A 19,523-nucleotide genomic window follows, 5' to 3' on the forward strand; every position below is an offset into this window, starting at 1 on the left:
CATATTCCTCGACTACATCCAATACCTCTTTTCTTCTAGGACTCAGATCAATGTCAAACTGTGCACCTGAAACAATCAAATAAAAGTTTGTTTAATCCCTACACTTAGGTGACATGAATAAAATTCGAACCAATCATTGGTGAATTACTTACCTCTTAACTCTTGTTCTTGAAACCCGTCGAGGGAAACAAGACTCTCGCTGTACTTGACAGGGCCTTTCATTCCATCAATTGGAAATTGAAGAAGATTCAACTTAGTTTCTCTGATTTTATGGTCATAAGTACGGTATGTATTAGCAACAAAGTGGCCATTACCCAAATAATGACCAACCCAAATTAATTTTAAATCATCCTCAAAACTGAACATTTTAGTCCAAGACATCGCATCGTCTAACATATATAAACTAACCGAAGATGGGAACAGTTGGGAAATCCTCCTATGTTGGCCAAGCCAGAAGATGGGGAAATATTGATTCTTTACTTGGCAGTCTCAGAATACTCCGTCAGCACGGTGTTGGTGAAAGAGGAAGGGAGTCACCAATCGCCCATGTACTACGTGAGCAAAAGGTTGCTAGATGTAGAGACTAGATATACCAGTATGGAGAAATTGGTATACGCCCTCATCCTTGCGGCACAAAAGTTAAGGCCGTACTTCCAAGCTCACAGAATAGAGGTTCACACCGCTTATCCACTCCGACATATTTTACACAAACCAGAATCATCGGGAAGAATATTATAGTGGGCGATAGAGCTGGGAAAATTCGATTTGGAATATTGCCCTCGTACGGCGATCAAGGGACAAGCGTTGGCTGATTTCATACTTAAGTTTGACTCTGAAGTAGACAATAAGGCTATAGTGTTGGCAGAACCTTCCTCACAAGAAAATCCTCATGTTGACGTGAGAGAGGAGTTCCCACACCCTTGGTAGATTTGCTGTCGATGGGGCTGTGAATAATAATGGAGAAGATGCCGAGATTATTTTGATCACCCCGGAAGGGCATCATTTGATGAGTGTCATCCACTTCAAATTTTACGTCACTAACAACGATGCTGAGTATGAAGCATTAATCAATGGTTTGAAAATAGCTTTGGAAGTGGGGGTTGTGAACTTGATCGCTCGGAGTGACTCGGAGTTAGTGGTAAACCAAGTCAACGGAGGTTTCTACGCTCGAGGACCTCAAACAGAGTTATATATGAGATATGTGCAGCGTCTACTGGAAAAGTTTGGAAGTGCCAGGCTAGAAGGTGTACCCAGGGAAGAAAATAGCAATGCAGATGCCTTGGAAAAGATGGGGTCGCAAATGGTCAGCGTCCAACTTGGGAAAATTCCTTTGGGGATCCAAGAAATCCCAAGTATTCCAGAAGTAGGAGTATTCCAGACGCAGGAGATCCCACAAGAAAATTGGATGACCCCCATTCATAACTATATTCGAATGGGAGCTTTTCCAGAAGACAGGTTACAGGACCGACGCCTTCGCTACCAGGCTGCGAAGTACGTTGAATACGATGGAGTGTTGTATAAGAGAGGGTTTAACCAACCACTGTTACGCTGCGTGGATCTGACAGAAGGGAATTATATTCTTAGGGAGGTGCACGAAGGAATTTGTGGCAATCACTCGGGGGGTGGTTCGTTGGCATTAAAAGTCCTCAGACAAGGATATTACTGGCCAACCATGAAAGAAGACGCCTTCAAGTTTGTTAGGGCATGTGATCGCTGCCAACGATTTGCTAATTATTTTAATGCCCCGACAACATCTATCACTTCACTGGCAAGTCCTTGGACTTTTGCCATGTGGGGCATTGATCTCATTGGAGAATTGCCTAAGGCCAAGGGAGGTGTAAAGTACGCTGTGGTGGTTGTTGATTATTTTACAAAATGGGCGGAAGTTATGCCACTGGCCACAATCACGGAAAAGAAAATCAAAGACTTTGTCTTCAACTCCATAGTCTGCAGGTTCGGTATTCCGTATAAACTCATCTCAGATAATGGAAAGCAGTTTGACAGTAAAGAGCTAAGGAAGCTTTAAGAAGACATGAACATCAAGAAAGATTTTGCTGCGGTCTATCACCCGCAAAACAATGGTCAGATAGAAGCCATAACAAGATTATCAAACACACTTTAAAGGCTAAGCTGAAAGAGAAAAAGGGAGATTGGCCGGATGAGATGCCCAGGGTCCTTTGGTCTTACAACACAACTCCTAGATCGACCACATGAGAGTCTTCATTTTTGCCGACTTACGGGTATGAGGCTATGGTTCCCGCGGAAGTAGGAGCTGGATCCCTACGAAGGGACTTGTTTGTTGAAGAAGATGCGGAAGTTAACCAAATGCTCCACTTGAATTTGTTGGACGAAGCCAAAATGAACTCTCAGTTGAAGCTTGCTGCATATCAGCAGAGAAATCCAAGGTATTTTAATAAGAAGGTGAAGTATGTGCCATACAAGGTGGGAGATCTTGTGTTGCGAAAAGTCATGCCAAATACCAAAGTAGCTCAGCATGAGGTGCTTGGAGCCAACTGGGAGGGGCCATACAAGGTCAAGGCTATACTTTGGAAGGGAACTTATCGCTTAGAAGATTTGGATGGCAAAGTCATTCCCCGGGCTTGGAATGCAGAGCATTTACGGAAGTCTTATCAGTAGAGGGTGGCTTTGGCCCCCTTATTTCTATGATTAATTCCTATGTAATAGACTAGTAGCAAATAAATTCCTCCTAACCTAGGGGGGTATTAGACTAGTAGCAAATAAATTCCTCCTAACCTAGGGGGGGTATTATACATTACTACGAACCTTGGAACTAGCAGAAAGATTAAATTTTCAAATAATTTCCCCACATAGCATAGTAGCTATGGGACTGGTGTAATTTTTACACTAGAGCGCATTATCAATAAAAGGAAAAAGTTGCTTCAAATTGCTTTGATTGCTTGGCATATAAAACTGTCAGACAAAGTTCCTTCATAATAAAGAAAAAGTTATGTGTAAAACACCAACAAAAGATATCCATGATATGATATGATAACAGAATTCCATTATTGTACTAGGAAATATGCCCTCTAAACCATAAGTTGTAAAATCTACGAACCTCAGATTTTGTTACTCCCAAATTCTTCCGTCAACAAAAACTAATTAATATATATTGTTGAGGGGGATCAGACCTGAATCATAATCTAAAAATAATTTTACATTTACTGTTAAATCTGACTATTTTCATAAATTTGATACTAAAAATTTAACAATTGTGATGTATTAATTAGAATGCATGAAGCTTCTATTGGAAAAGATGGAACATATGATCAAGACAGCAGACGATTATGGGTGGACGGTATTTCACTATGTGGCATATAATGGTATTCATGAAATAATTGAAGATCTAGTACGTGTAGACAAATCTGTGGGCTATCTGGTAGAAAAGGAATGCAAAGCAACAGCTCTTCATATAGCAGCATATAATAATAAAGCTCTAGTGTTGTGGGAACTTAGTAACTTCTATCCAGATTGTTGGGAGGTTGTAGACGGAAATGGCCAAAATATACTGCACTTAGCGGTAGAGCAATACATTACAGATCCTGGAGCTATATACGTGGTCGATTATATATTATCACGAGGTTTTAAATCAGGCAACAATCTTCTGAATCAAAGAAACAATGATGGAATTACACCTCTTCACATGATCGCAAAGTCGGAAGGTTTTAGTAGACTGGGATGTAGTAGACGACAATAATGTCACTGCTATGGACGTACTTCATAACAGATATACTCAAGATTTATATATTCACACTCCACTTAATCAGGTAAAAATTCATCATCTAGCTTAATATATAGTTTGCTTGTGAGTATACCCAATGCAGAATTCAAGTTACATATAACCCTCTAATGGCGAAAGTTGTCCCATGTTTGTCTCGTCCATTGCAGGCGTTGGTACAAAGAACCCACAGTGCAACTGACCTTGAAGATAATTCGAGTTTATTGCGTGTACTCGAAAGAGACAAGATGACAGCACATGCTTTCAAAAAAAAGGAGTCTCTAACCGGCAAAACTGACGTTAAACAAATAGAAGGGCTTAGAAGAGCGGCCAACACACATATGATAGTGGCTGCACTTATTACTACGGTAGCCTTAACAGCAGGATTCGCCATGCCAGATGGCTTCGACGGAAACCAAGGACCAAGTCAGGGATCTCCAATTCTATTAAAAAAGACTACTTTCAAGATTTTCATGGCGACAGATGCAATAGCCTTGTTATGCTCACTATCCTCCTTATTCCTTTACTTCATAGGAATATGGTTTCAGGATGCTTATAAGGCAGGAGTCAACATTGTTGAAAAATAATCTTAAACTTATTTTTATTTGTAGTAAATTAATAATGTTTTCTTATTTGAATTGTTCTGATGACTTGGTCTTAGTGGAGAAATTGTAGGACTCATAATAAGTGGCAGGCGATTAGTAGGAGTTGTTAGGCCCATTACTAGTTTTCCTGAGCTATTAGTACAGTTCCTTTTTATATATATTATATCATTGATTAATGAAAAAGTAGGTCTTTTGGTGTTCAAATCTGTGTGTGTGATTTGTGTTTTACTAGTGAAAAGTAAACATATATATACGTATGTATATATAATCAGTTAAAATTCTACAACCATCATTGCCTTTACAGTGCTCAACATTGTTTCGATTACATCAATTATGGTAGCTTTCATTACAGGGACTTACGCTGTGCTGGCTCCCTCATCCGGAATCGCGATTGCCGTTTGTGTGATCTCTTCCTGTTTCTTTCTCCTAGTAGTCCTTTACATATGTACTAAATCATTAAAGTTTTTTTCTAGTTCTCTTTTTGTAATTTTGGGCCCTTCGGTATAACTTATAAAAAGAAGCTACTAACAACTTTAAGAAGGTGATAAATATTATTTAGGTGTTTGAATAATGTTGTTGGTAACCTGTTTGGTAAATCATAACTTATAAATCATATTTTTTTTCAAAAATAAAATAAAACATTTAATATTATAATTTTAAAACTTAAAATAAAATAAATAGTTAAAAAATTCACATTTATAAATATACTTGAATTTCAGGATTTAGAATCGTAAATTTTATCATCATATTGATAAAAGTGACCAATTTTTCGGAGAGACCCGAGGTTTGTGGAGAATCCTTCTATTATAGAATCTCATCACAAATTGTAAAATTTTATTTTTAAAAAATTTAAAATATAATGCCAATGTAAAATAATAATTATATATAGATATTATAAAAAGTTTAACACTTAAATTTGAATAAATAAATTAATTTTAAATTTGATTCCATAGTAGAATAGTTTTGCATGTGATTGTACTACCGAACCACTTTGAACTATTTTATCAATTTTAAAATAAATAAAAAAATTTGTGAAACTTCGTTTTTTACTTGGTAATTAAAATTTGTAAATACATATGATGAAAAATGAAATAAATATGTGTATTATATATAAGACACTTGTTGGACTTACTCTTACTATTAATTCGTGGTTCATATTTTATATAATTTCAATATCTACTCCCTTCGTCTTATATTATGTGTATTATTTTGACTATTGTAGGGTGATAATTAAGACAAATATGTGTATTATTTTAAGAAAATGAAAAGTAAAATATGTATTATGCACACTTTACGGTCAAAATTTAAATAATTTGATTATTAACTAGTCAAAACTGAAGGGAGTAAAAATGAAGTGAATAATAATTAGTGGTAAGTTATAATTGCACTACAATTATAGGTTATAGTGAATAATAAAATTAGACGTGACCCTTGTAGGTTAGGAAATGATTGATTATTGGTGATGACCCAAAATTAACGTGATTCTTGTAGGCTAGGAATGTTATAATTGCACTATAATTATATATGTGGATTAGGGTCACCTTAGACATTGCAAAACCATTAAAAAAGAAGGATGAAGATCAGGAAATCTGGAAACGAATGAAGTTGGATCAAGTTTAAATACGAGAATGTGCCAACTTTTTGCTTCATATGCAACGTACTCGATCATTCTGATAAGTTTTGTAGCAGGCTATTTGAAGTCCCAGAAAATGAAATAAGCAGACCATATGGAACATGGATGAAAGCTCCGCTATGTCGACCACCTATGACGATTGGTTCCAAATGGTTGAGGAATGGTACTGATGATAGTTTGTTCAATGTGGTGGTTGTAGGAGGCGCGTCTAGCTCACATCTCAGAGGTGCAGTTAGGCCAGAGAAATCATATCCTAGATATGTGGAAACGGGTGAAGGTAGGCTGGAAGGAAGGGATATGATATGAAAAAATGTGGGGATACGCGAGATATCAGGAATTTTGAATCAAGGCAATCCAACTGATGGAGGGAAAACAGTTAAGGGAATAAAAAGTATTACTTTGGAAAATAAAAAAAAAGGAGAACAGACTCGGGTAATGACAGTGTAATGAGCTGGGATACAGAGATAGAGAATGGGTCAGATACTGAGGACGTAGAATGTATGGATCAAGATGCAATGAACGGGCCAAAAAACGGATATGTGGCGGGTTCCGAAGTTCGGGCCCGCCTAGAGTCATGAGTATACAGAGCTGGAGTTGCCAAGAGCTTGGGACCCCGCGGACCTTTGAATTCCTTAAGGAAGTTGTGTTCCAAAAGAACCCAATATTATATACTTATGTAAAACATTATGTAAAAAGGAGAAAGTCGAAAAAGCAAAAAAAGCCATAGGGTTTGAAGGAATGTTTGTTGTAGATTTTCAAGGTCAGGGAGGAGGAATAACAATACTCTGAAAAAATAAGGAGGAAATTGATCTACAGTCATATAATAATAATCATGTGGATGTCATAGTCACCGTGCATGGATGCAATCAGTTTCGGTTAACTGGCCTATATGGTGACCCAAACAGAATGCGATGAAGAAGTACCTGTGATCTTATTCTACAACTCTATAGTGAAGATCATACTCCTTGGGTGCTGATAGAAGATATGAATAATGCATTAAGCCAAGGTGATAAGAAGGGAGGAAGACTCTATACTACATGGCTGATCAGGGGTTTCCCGTAGTCCTGTTGAAAATTAAAGCAACCAGCCCCTTTTCCGGTGTTGCGTCCTAAACGTCCCCCACGCCAGTTATTTTTCTTACCACAACCACGATTTTTCCCTCCACCACGTGAATAATTAGGAGCATTAGAACTATAACTCGCATGATTGGGGATATAAGTATGTGGAGGCATAGACGAGGATTGAAAAATTGACAGAAATAGTCTCTTTTTAATTTTTTTAATAAAAATAACCTTTTTTAATATTTTGGCCAATAATGGCCGTTTTATTACATGAGTATGAAATGCGTATTCTATTTTACTTAACAACTCAGGTGCAAAGGAGTCTGGACCAAGATGCAAGGTGGGCCAGGGTACAAGATGGGAGCATAACATAATTGCATTACGCATTTATAAAATGCTTATTAGGTTCAATAACCATATATAGGTTACGTATCTTGTTATAATCTCAATTGCGTTTTATATATTACGCCACCTTAAAATGCGTATTAAACATTACTCAACTATCATATGCGTATCTTACCGGCTAAAATTGACCACTTTTTTAGAACCACTTATTTTTGTCATTCTCTCACAAAAAATGGGCTATTTTTGTCACTCACCCACGAGGATTGTAGTGCACTTGGTAATGATGGTGCTACAAGAACAGAACCCGCAGATAAGTCGAGAGATTGTTGAGAACGACTTGTTTCCTCAAGACACAACATTGATCGAGCTTTATTAAATATGGGAAGAGGATCAGATTATTGTATCACTGTAGCAACCATGTGGTACTCGCGAGTTAAACCTGCACATAGCCTTAGTACCCGTTTGGTGTTTGATACTCTGTTTCCCACATTTGCTAGTTGATCAAACAAACTTTTTAACTGTTGACAATATGCAGAGATATTGGGGAAATCCTTGAGAAAGTTATTCACAAACTTATTCTCCAATTACACGGCTCGAGTATGTTTATTGTCTTGAAAGATGTCACGAAGACGATCCCAACATTCTTGAGCCGTTGAATCAGGTACTAGTATTGTTTGAAGAAGATCTTCAGAAATTGTGCCATAATTCCATTGCTTGAAAATATAATTGAGGCGCTTCCATAATTAGTCATCCACGTCCTTTGATTTTGGAATTTTAGGATCGATATGATCAAGAACATTGTATGCACCAGATGTGCACTTAAATAATTCAGTCCAAGAAGAGTACTGAACTTTTTCAATATCAAGAGTTAGAGGAACTTGATTTTTTATATTTGTTACAGCAAGGGCAGGATGAAATGTAGGTTTTTGTGAGGGAGGAGGTGAAGAAGAGGGAGTAGAGGAGGGAGAGCCATCATTCTTGCCCATATGATTAAGCAACAGCTGAATAAGAGGAAAAAAATTATATGGCGGCTAGGGTTAGCTCTGATACCATGTTAGAAGGTATAAATCTCCTATCCTCTGGAGTTGTATATTCACATTCAATATATAGCAGTACATGTCAGTATATATGGAAACTAAATCTTGACAAAATAATAGAGAATATGTTTATAATATTATCTATAATATTTCTAATTCTAACATCAACGTTCATGTTAAGTAACCGGCTTATCAACTTTACGGTGTTCGATGAAGGAAGCGACAAGATCTTATACTATTCAACAAAATAAGTTCTTTCGGAGCTTTGTGGTTATACAAATTTACAACCGGAGAATACAATAAGATACACATCAAAAGTAATAAACTATATTTATTGATTGGGTTGGGCGATTAAATTAGCGTGTGCATATGTATTATCAAGAAACAGTTTGCAGTTCAGCAGGAATGTGTCGCCTAATCAATTTTTTCCAGTCCTTCTGCATCGGACTATTATTTTCTTACTTATTCTGTTTCAAATTTAAATATTTATACATATTGATGTATTCAGAGACGGATAATGGATCTTTTAATGTGAGACTAAGAGCATATGCACCCATGAGGACCATCAATTCATCAATTCATAGATTTAGTTGATGAAGTTAGTTACTATTCATGATAAATCAATTATTTTGCTTACTTTTTATGCACCCATAGAACTTCATCAATTCATCGGTTACTATTCATCAAATAAATAATTATATCTTTATATCATAAATTCGTATTCATCTCTATTATTTAATGGTCCCACACAATATACTGAATTACGGATTTTCGGATAAGTTTAGATTTTTGATAAGATTGTGGATAAATTTAAATTCTTGATAAGATTTTTGTTGAATCACGTAATGACATGTGTCTTGATCTAAATCTATAGATAGAAACCTTATCTATAAATAATATCATGATCTCTGATTATAGTATCTCAAAATCACTACATTTTTTTATCGTGATGAATGCATTAAAAAGATTGTTGAGTCAGAGGCAACAACACAGTCGAGAAGAGTCTGAAATCATGAATACCATGGTGACCGAAGCGGCAATAGTGATGGACTTCATCGATACTTCAGACGAACCACAAGGAAGCGGCCCACGGCCTGACAAATCTCCCAATCATCATAGACAAAGACTATCTAGAGGAAAAAATCTCATGGAAGATTACTTCGTTGATCGTCCAATATTCTTCGTCGCGGTGCTCGGATGCATAAGCGTTCCACACTTAGAAGTATCATGATGACTTGCATCATATTACATAACATGATAGTTAAGGATGAATTCGTGGAAGATGAATTTGTAGAGTCAGTATAAGAAGATCTAATGAATCCATCGGCATCACAGGTTTATGATGGGCCTGTAGATTGTAACGGAGTTAGAATTCCTTTTGCACCAGTACAAAGAGATGGAAGAAATCAACAAGCATTTTGGGACCGTATTGAAAACTTGGAATCAGCTTATATCCATACGATGCTACAAAATGATTTGATAGAGCACAACTGGGCAATAGAAGCCAATCAATAATTGTCATGTCAAATAATTATCTTTTGCAATATACGATTTCATAATTTAAATAAATTTCTTTTATTGAATTTAAAAGCATTGAACATAGTAAAATTAAAAAAAAACAGAATGCATAATTGAACTAAATAAATAGAAACATAGCTAAATCTAATCATAAAAATCATCGTCAAAGCGAGGAACATAATCATCACCACCACCAACACCACCACCACTAGTAGTCTCATTCACTTGTCCCATGATCTCAACCTTCTTTCTTTTAAACCACTTTTTCGAATTAGGGGTCATTTGGCTAGTATCCATCGTCATGATTTTTGTTTGCTCTCTTAATTCTTCAATAGCCTCATGTTTTGCCAATCTTTCTTCTTTCCGTTCCTCTAGTGCATCAAGTCTTGCCTGCCTTGCTTCTTTTCGTTTCTCAAGGTCTAAGATCTCCCTCGACATTTGAAGGGTTTCCTCATCTCTTTTGATGTTGGCCTCCGCTAGTTGTTTTTGGTTACATTGCATACTATTGAAAATTGCTATAGATATCTCTTCTTTTTGGGTCATAGCTTGCTTTCCTTTCTTTTTTGCATGTTTGGATGCCTTTGTTCCCATCGGTCTAACTGGACTAGAAGGACTTTCCATTTCTCGATTGGAATCTGGAGTCGTGAAACCTTCTTCATCAATGCAATCATCACTATTCAAATTAATTGCCGATTCCACTTGTGTTGGAAAGTTTCATTGAAATAGAGGAGAAGTAGTAAGAACATCTACAAATCACTACACCAAAATCTCATTCACACAACTGTCATGAGACAACGGTTCAAAATATACCCGTTGTCCCAAAAAATCAAACCACGGGGTTTTCTTCGCTATGAAAAAACAGTTGTCTTGCTTTCCATCCAACAACGTTTATAGAGGTTTTTGCACACTATTGTCTAAGCTTTTCGATTTGACTTATTTAGACAACTGTGATTTCATGGACTGTTGTTTATGACTATTTTAAACAAGCGTGAACCAATGTTGTATGTCCAAAAACTCATTCTATCTTAAGACAACTGTTATTTTACGAGCTGTTGTTTGTAACCCTTTTACATAATGTTGCATGCATGTTGTATGTACAAAAATTCATTCCATCTTAAGACAACAGTTTTTGACAAGTCCGTTGTCTAATTTAGACAATGGTTTACTAAAACTGATATCTTAGACTCTATCAAACAATGGATTTAAAATACCATTGTAGAAAGCAAAGTTCATAGACAATGGTTATTAACATTATGGGATAATAGAGGTTCATACAACAGTTTACTGATTAGCAAAAGAAACCGTTGTCTATACAGCAAAGATGGAAAAAAAAATTGACTTGCACATATTACATATCCCAACCCTGCTGTACACAAACCAACAATAAGATGTCCAATCTGAATAAACCCAAACCAACAGATATAATACCATAAATCAGCCAAAGGTCCAACCAACAACAAACTAGAGATCCTCAATCAAAATTGTAAGCCATTCCTCAAAATTGGCAAACCATACACTTTCAATTAAACAAGACAGAGATTTCAAATTACATTGTTCCATATATACAAGACAGAGTTGTTTAGTAGTGAATATTACAATGAAAATGGAAACACAATCCTTGTTTACTGCCTTTGGTAACATGCATGCTGCTTAGCCATAATTTTGCACGCCTTGACAACCGCCGTATGCTGGTAATTCTGCATAAACACAAAAACAAGTGATCAACATTAATTTGCACAAGTTTGATGTGGAAAATTTTATAATTTATCCTCTGCAGTAGATAACATATCTCCAAGCCCTGTTTCTGCAGTAGAAGCTAGCCATACTTGTATGTCCGCCGAATGATTATTTTTGCTATGATAAAATCATCATCTATTATAAGAAGAGCATCAACCAGCAGCATTCACAAATTGAAAACTCAGTCAACTAGATGATGATTTTATCACGGCAAAAGTAATCTCATCAAGGGGTTCACGAGCAGTACACATGGATAATGGGAGCTTCACCTACAAAAAGAATAAAGTGAGCGGTACATGGACTCAAGTATCTATAAATAATTATATATATTACCACTATGGAAGTTGAATCCATTCTTCTTCCTCTCGCATATAGCTAGTATTTTCATCGTCCAGTTCATCAACATTCGGGAACACGGGCAACTGCAGCTCATTCTCAAGTTCTATTTCTACAGAGCCTTCATTTTCATCATCACAGTGGTCATAAAAGTTCTTTTCCGGGACTTTCAACACCACAGACCAAAATTTTTCAAGAGTATCATCAATGTAGCAAACTTGCTTAACATGTTTCCCTAGAACAAAAGGATCATTTGAAAATCCTAATTTATTTAAATTAACCAATGTATATCCCAACTCATCAACCTTAACCCCTTTGTTCATATCTACCCAATTGCAACGAAATATAGGGACTCTAAAATTATTATAGTCTAGCTCCCATATACTTGTTATAACTCCATAATAGGTATGTGAAGTATGTTCAACAGATTTAAATTTTTCGGAAAGCATTAATGTATCTGCAACAACACAAACACCACTACACTGTACTTGTCTATTATTATCACGCTCCTTGGTGCTATAAATAACCCCGCTGATTTTATAACCACTAAACGTAGGAACATTCTTGTTAGGCCCTTCTGCCATCCACCTTATATCATCACCTATGCTATTATGGTCATGGAGCAATTCCGTCTCAATCTGTACAATAAAAAAAAAATTAAACAATTTTTTTAGGTCTGTGTTTTTATTTTTTATTGGATGTCTTCGACTTCTTATATTACTTGTCTGTATTGTTTTTAATCAGGACTACGTAACAAGGTAATAAACACATAAATAAAACTTACCTTTTTCCTGAACCATTCGGGGAATTGTTCATTCTGCTTGGTTTTTAGCCACACCTCGTCATTTTCATGCTGCTGGTATCTTAGCATTAAAGATGCCATATGTTCACTACAAGTAAAATCAATTGCTTCAATATATTTACCGAATTGCAGATAATGAGAAAATAACAAAATGCACACACACACACATATGTTAGTAACTTACTCAAAATATTGCCTCATGTGATTGCTATTTTGCAGAACACATAAGTGTGCTAGATGCAATTCCTCTTTGCTTGGCTTGATCATTGTCGCACCAGATAAAGGTTTGCTTATTGCATTTTGCTCATGCCTATCATTTTTTGGCAAACCTATGGTAGCTTCTTCAAAATTGACCAAACGTTCAACGGCCTCTTCGGCAACATATGCCTCGGCAATACAACCTTCGGGATGAGCAGCATTTCGAACATATACTTTAAACGCCTTCATATATCTCTCAAAAGGATACATCCAACGTAGAAAGATTGGCCCGCAAAGCTTAACCTCTCTCACAAGATGAATTGAGAGATGGATCATGACATCGAAGAACGAAGGGGGAAAGTGTTTTTCCAGCTGGCATAATGTTTCCACCAACTGAGATTGCATATTTTCCAATTTATCTACATCGATGACTTTGCTGCAAATTGCCTTGAAGAAAAGGCAAAACCTTATTATTGTGCACCTGACTTTTTTGTGCACTACCGACCGAATCGCAATTGGAAGCAAATGATGCAATATTGTGTGGCAATCATGAGATTTCATTCCAACAAGCCGAAGTTTTTCCATATTTACAAGATTCTTGATATTTGAACAAAATCCATCCGGTAACTTCATTTGAAGAAATGATGAGCAAACTACCTTCTTTTCAGCATTTGATAAGTTCCATGCAGCCAAAGGTACCTTCTCTTTCTTTCCGGGAGTTTTTGGCCTTAGCTCCATTCTTATTCCCATTTCTGCCATATCGAGACGGACTGACTCCCTATCTTTTGTCTTTCCGGGAATATTTAGCAAAGTTCCAAGTAAAGCCTCACATATATTTTTCTCGATGTGCATCACATCGAGAACATGCCTAACTGGCAAAAATTTCCAATACTCAAGTTGAAAGAAGATAGATAACTTCTTCCAAACTGGTCTAGCATCACCTTTCTTCCGTTTATGTTGGCGTTGTGTCTTACCAAAGACATGGTCCCTTAGATGTTGTACTCTTTCAAAAACCTGCTCACCAGTTAATGGAATAGGACCAGCACCTGTCTCAACGCTATTATCAAAAGCTGCCTTTTGCTTTCTATACGGATGATGACGAGGCAACCACCTCCTATGCCTCATAACTACCGTCTTCCGATAGTGAACCAGCCTAGTAGCCTCTGTTTTATCAACACAAACAATACAAGCATTATATCCTTTAACTACATGTCCCGACAAGTTCCCCAAGGCCGGATAGTCACTTATTGTCCATAATAATATGCCCCTAAGTACGAAAGACTCTTGTCTATATGCGTCGTACACTTGTTTCCTGCGCCACAACTCCTGCAGATCTTCAATAAGTGGTTGAAGGAACACATCTATATCATTTCCAGGCTCGGTCGGTCCTGATATTAACAAGCAAAGCATAATGTACCTTCTTTTCATACAGAGCCAAGGTGGAAGGTTGTAAACCGATAGCAAAACTGGCCAACTTGAGTGATCAGTACGGTTTCCACGAAAAGGATTGAAACCGTCGGCGGATAAAGCTAACCAGAGGTTTCTACTCTCCGATGCAAAATCAGGCCACTTTTGATCGACATCCTTCCATGTTTGCGAGTCTGCTGGATGCCTCATTTTACCATCTTGTTGTCGTTCGGTCTCATGCCAAGTCATGTCCTTCGCAATCGCTGGTGTATTGAACAAATTTCTTATTCTTGGTATCAAGGGGAAATACCATAAGACCTTAGCAGGGACTCCTTCTTGTTCTTCTCCTTTCTTATTCAGTTTCCATCTAGAGGCCTTACATATGCGACAAGTAGTCTCATCTTCATCTTGTGGCCCACGATATAGTAGACAATTATTCGGGCATGCGTGTATCTTATCATAACCCATTCCTAATGCACATAAGGTTTTCTTCGCTTCATTGAAAGAAGAAGGGACATAAGGATCACATGCCTTTTTAAATTGATTTTTTTTGGAGCTTCTAAGTTTCAATTTTTATGACAAGGCTTCAATTCATTCATGTTTGTGTAGGAACCATTGGAATTTAACTGTTGCAAATCCTGAGGCAGAGGTTGTCTACCACATGGACCCTTCTAAAACGTCGAATCGCTAATGTGGAATGGCTGGATGTTGTCGACAAGTAAGATTCAGCTTCTAAAATATCTGTATGGAGTCTTGAACTTTGATAGACCACGCATTTTTCAGTTGCTTAATGGTTTTGCTGGTATTATTTTGGTTGTAGTGCCATTAAAATTTACAAAGAGGATCTCAACAAGGTTGTCAAGAAGAAAATTTTGTGGGAGAACATGGCGGTAATAATCAATTCTCATCATATTTTTTCTATGCTATAAAGGATATTGTAATTAAATAATTATTTCTTACATCTCAGTTAGTTGATATTGTAATTAAATAATTATTTGTTACATCTCAGTTAGTTGTTAAGGATAGAAGTTAGTTAGATTAATGCTTGTATATAAACACTACTGCACTCATAGTTTAGAGACTTATTTTTTACATTCACCAAATCTGTTTTGTATAGTTATCTCTCTGCAATATACATACAAGAGCTTCTTTCTCTCCAATTCACAGCTTTTGTAATGCATTTTTAATTAATCCAGGGAGTTCCAGTGCAGTCAGGAACCAAGGATTGTGGCCTGTTTGTGATGCGCTATATGAAGGAGATTGTTCAGGACAAAGAACTTGAGTTTGCTGCTAAGGTGAGATTTTCACTTTGGGTTTTCCCATTGACTTATACTCTTACTCGTACAGTACTTAATTGTATGACTTATGTAAAATTTTGGGTTATTTTTCAGTGGATGCGCAGATCAAACTTGGTTTACACTGATGATGACATTAACGAGATCCGCTGTGATTTTGTAAAATATTTCATGAAACGCCATGCAATCTAGGTTCCAAATTTGTGGTCTTTTGTTTGAACTAGTAGTCGGATTTGAACTTTAAATTATGCAGTTGGTCATGGTGATGCACTTTTTGGTCCAATCCAAACAGAATTGTCGGTAGATTGATAGATTTGTCTCAATCTATTAGTAGATTGCATGGTCAATCTATATATATTGTGCTCAATCTATATATATTGCCCGGTTCTTGTTCTAGTGTTGTAGGATTGTTGGATTGGTTGTGTTTGGTGGATTTATATTAGATGTTTGGTGGATATATATATATATATATTGGCTTGTTCTAGGATTGTTGGATTGATATGTGTTTGGTGGATTTATATATATTGGCTTGTTCTTGTTCTAGCTAGTTCTAAGTTTGTTGGTTTGGTGAATTTATATATATTGGCTTGTTCTTGTTCTAGCTAGTTCTAGGTTTGTTGGTTTGGTGGATTTTGATTTTTTTGTGATTGGTAGTTAGTTCTCGGTTTGTTCGTTTGGTGGATTCATTTTTGGTGGATTCATTTTTGGGATTTAGTTTTTAGAAAACAGGTGGTTTGGATGAAATCAGGATTTTATATGCAAAATTTTATATACAACAGATGATTGTGTTCTCAATCAAAAACAGCCATTGTACCAAACTAATTGGAACAACACTGTAACATTGTTTTAACAGTTGACTAAAGCTCTATTCACAACACTTTAAAACATGGTAATATTGTGTCTATCATGTTCACATAACGACAAAATATACGATGGTGTTATCTCAAGGATAACACTACAATATGCTTTAAACAAAAAATGTGGTCTAAAGAGCATTAAGATGGCAGTTAACATAACTTAGTATTAAAATACTATCACAAACCATTGTTTGAAATAGCTCCTTACAATATTTACCTAAAACTGTTGTATAAGACAACATAAAATAACAGTATTGACCTAAAACTGTTGTGGTTAGCCTTTCAAACAACATTATATACGACGCTGTTGTCTCAAGGGGTGCACTACAATAGGAGTTAAACAAAAAATGTGGTCTAAAGAGCTTTAAAATGGCCGTTAACCACAACTCATTATTGGAAATACATTTCACAAACCGATGTTTGAAAGACTTCCTTACAATACTCTGGCTCAAGGTGTTGTCTAAGACATCATAACATAACTGTATTGTCCTAAACCTATTGTGGTTAGCCTTTCAAACAACAATCAACAAACTACCCGTTGTTTGACAAATAATATATAGAAATTTTGCACTCTTAGTTGACAGTAATACACCGTTGTCTTCTTGAGGAAAACCGTTGCAGGTAAACTGTTCCAACAATACAGTCTTTTATACAACCTGTTGTTGAATGACAGTTTCGGTAACAGTTATGAACCTGTTGTGTCTGTAGCTTCTAGTAATGGTTCGATGCACTGTTGTCTGATCGAAATCACACGGCTCCTCAATAGACGACCAAAAATTTTGACATCAAACAACGGTGAAAAACGGTTGTAGGATCATGTTTTTCTTGTAGTGAATTGAGGATGTGCCGCAACTGCTTCATAACATTCCCATTTGTCGAATGTCTTATTCATTTCCTTGAAATATAGTCCTTGAGCCTGAGTTGTCTGAAAAAATAACAAATTTTTGATTCTAAGTTCTCACACAAATAATATAAAAGCATATTTAAATAAATATATAAATAAAAATCTTACCTCATCCACCAAATTGGTTCCGCTTACACTAAGCCTACTAGCTTGATTTTTGGCACATTGCCATTTTTTAGTGGCCTCTTCAACAGTGCAAAGTGCGAATCAAGAGCAACTTTTGAACGAGGTTCGGCATGAGGATTCTCCAGAGTTCCACACCAATGTTTTGCATAATCCTCATGAATTCGCCCCCATAAATTATTCTTGTTTGAATATCGACCCGTGATGGGATCAAGAGATTGTCGAGCCCACGAAATACATAATTGTAAATCTTCGGAAGGGAGCCAATTAGTACCCATTTCTGTAAAATATGTATTATAGAAAATAGAAAATCTGGGAAGAATTTGAGTGTGTAAAAATTTATGTTACAATTGAATCACAAAATTGTAATTTATAGGCAAAAATATATGACCGTTAAAAGTTAAAATTATAGCTGTTAGGAATAAAATTATAGCCGTTACAATTTTATAGCCGTTATATATATGTGTACTGGAGTTGAGTAAAGTAAGAAAAGTGATAGAAAAGGAGTTTATTTGTGTAGGCCCCACTATTTGATGGCCATTAATCACTCCTTTTAATTAACGGAGAGGCGGCTGAATGAATGCTCCATCAATAATTGATGGAGTACAAACACATGCGGTGCATTCTGTTTTTGGAGGACAAAATTGAAAATGGTGATGAATTGCTTTTTTGATGTTGGCGGTGCATATGCTCTAATGGTTATATGATTCTCTGATGTAAGAATCGGAGGATGAAGGTGATACCCACTCAAAGCTACATGGTAACTGAGTTCTTCAGAATGAAACAAAACTCATGAATGTGACATTTCGTGCACATGGACGAACCTTGGCTTTCGTTGTTTGATGCGGAAATGTTGTGTAATGGTATAATTTTTATTAATAAGCGATGACATTAAATTGCTTAATTAATAGCACCAAATAATTCAACAAGTAGCTAGTAGTGAAGCATTGCTTCAGTGCTTTGAAACTTTTCGGGATAGGGATCGAGTAATTTTATTTGGTATAAATAATTAGAATATTAATATAAGATCCTGTATGCCGTTGAGTGTACATGTTCACAATTTCTTGATTTTCCTTGGCTTTTTCTTCTTGTTGCTTCCTCATTTTCTTCGTTGCTTCGTGCCCGTTTGGGAAATCTTAAAATAAGTAACTTATTACTTAAATCGAATAAGTGACTGATAAGTGATAAGTTAATAAATGTTTATAAGTTATATAAGTGTTTAGATAATTTAACTTCTAAGTCAGATTTTTTTTATTTAAATGAACTAAAATAAATAATTTTTAAATATAATTATCTTAATTTATATAATTTAAGTTTGATTAACATTTTAAAAGTATATTTTTAAACTAAAATTGATAAAAAAATGAAAAATAAATATAAGTTGAGAAAAAGTACGTCGTTACTAACATTCAACTTATCAGCTTATAAGTTGTAAATTCAACTTATAAGTTGGGTCGATAAACACTCTTCAATAAGCTGTTACGGACTTATAAGCCAATAAGTTGGCTTATCGGAATTGCCAAACAGGCCCTTCATTCACCTTCGACACCATTTTCTTCTGATTGGATGAAGTTGGAGGTTATATGTAGTTAGTAGTTACTACCTCCGTCCCAATTTGTGTCATATTTGACTTTTTACGGTCAAATTGATCCAACTTTGACCGTAAATTAAATATTAATTTTTAATTATTTTAAAAAACTGTAAAATATATATTAAAATAAATTACATGTAATTTCTAATAATATAATTTTTATAATTTTTTCAGATAAATTAGGACGGAGAGAATTAAACTAGACGGAAGAAAGATACTATAGTGTGTGTATTTTGTGCACGGTAGTAGACAACACATGAGCATTCTGTGTACATGTTTCCGCTATCATGTTTGGCAAAAGAAGTGTCTCGTTCATTCGGGTACCGAGGAAGAATATG

At 35.9% G+C, this 19,523-nt stretch overlaps 2 protein-coding genes across 2 annotated transcripts; one reads left to right on the forward strand and one right to left on the reverse strand.

Annotated features, from left to right (window-relative positions):
* Positions 1-2,250: 2,250 nt before the first annotated feature.
* On the forward strand, positions 2,251-2,637 carry LOC141663961 (uncharacterized). The gene has a single exon (XM_074469807.1). The coding sequence runs from the start codon at positions 2,251-2,253 to the stop codon at positions 2,635-2,637; it is 387 nt and encodes a 128-aa protein (XP_074325908.1).
* Positions 2,638-12,990: 10,353 nt separating this feature from the next.
* Positions 12,991-14,883, reverse strand: LOC141664422 (uncharacterized). Its single transcript, XM_074470373.1, has one exon. It carries the CDS (start codon positions 14,881-14,883, stop codon positions 12,991-12,993), a length of 1,893 nt encoding a protein of 630 aa, XP_074326474.1.
* Between the last annotated feature and the right edge of the window lie 4,640 nt (positions 14,884-19,523).

Source organism: Apium graveolens, chromosome 6 (genome assembly GCF_009905375.1).
Source record: "Apium graveolens cultivar Ventura chromosome 6, ASM990537v1, whole genome shotgun sequence".
Taxonomy (NCBI): Eukaryota; Viridiplantae; Streptophyta; class Magnoliopsida; order Apiales; family Apiaceae; genus Apium; species Apium graveolens.

Excerpts from the sequence above, each read along its gene's own strand:
- LOC141663961 (XM_074469807.1), top strand. The coding sequence starts at position 2,251 with ATGGTTCCCGCGGAAGTAGGAGCTGGATCCCTACGAAGGGACTTGTTT.
- LOC141664422 (XM_074470373.1), bottom strand. The coding sequence starts at position 14,883 with ATGGGTTATGATAAGATACACGCATGCCCGAATAATTGTCTACTATAT.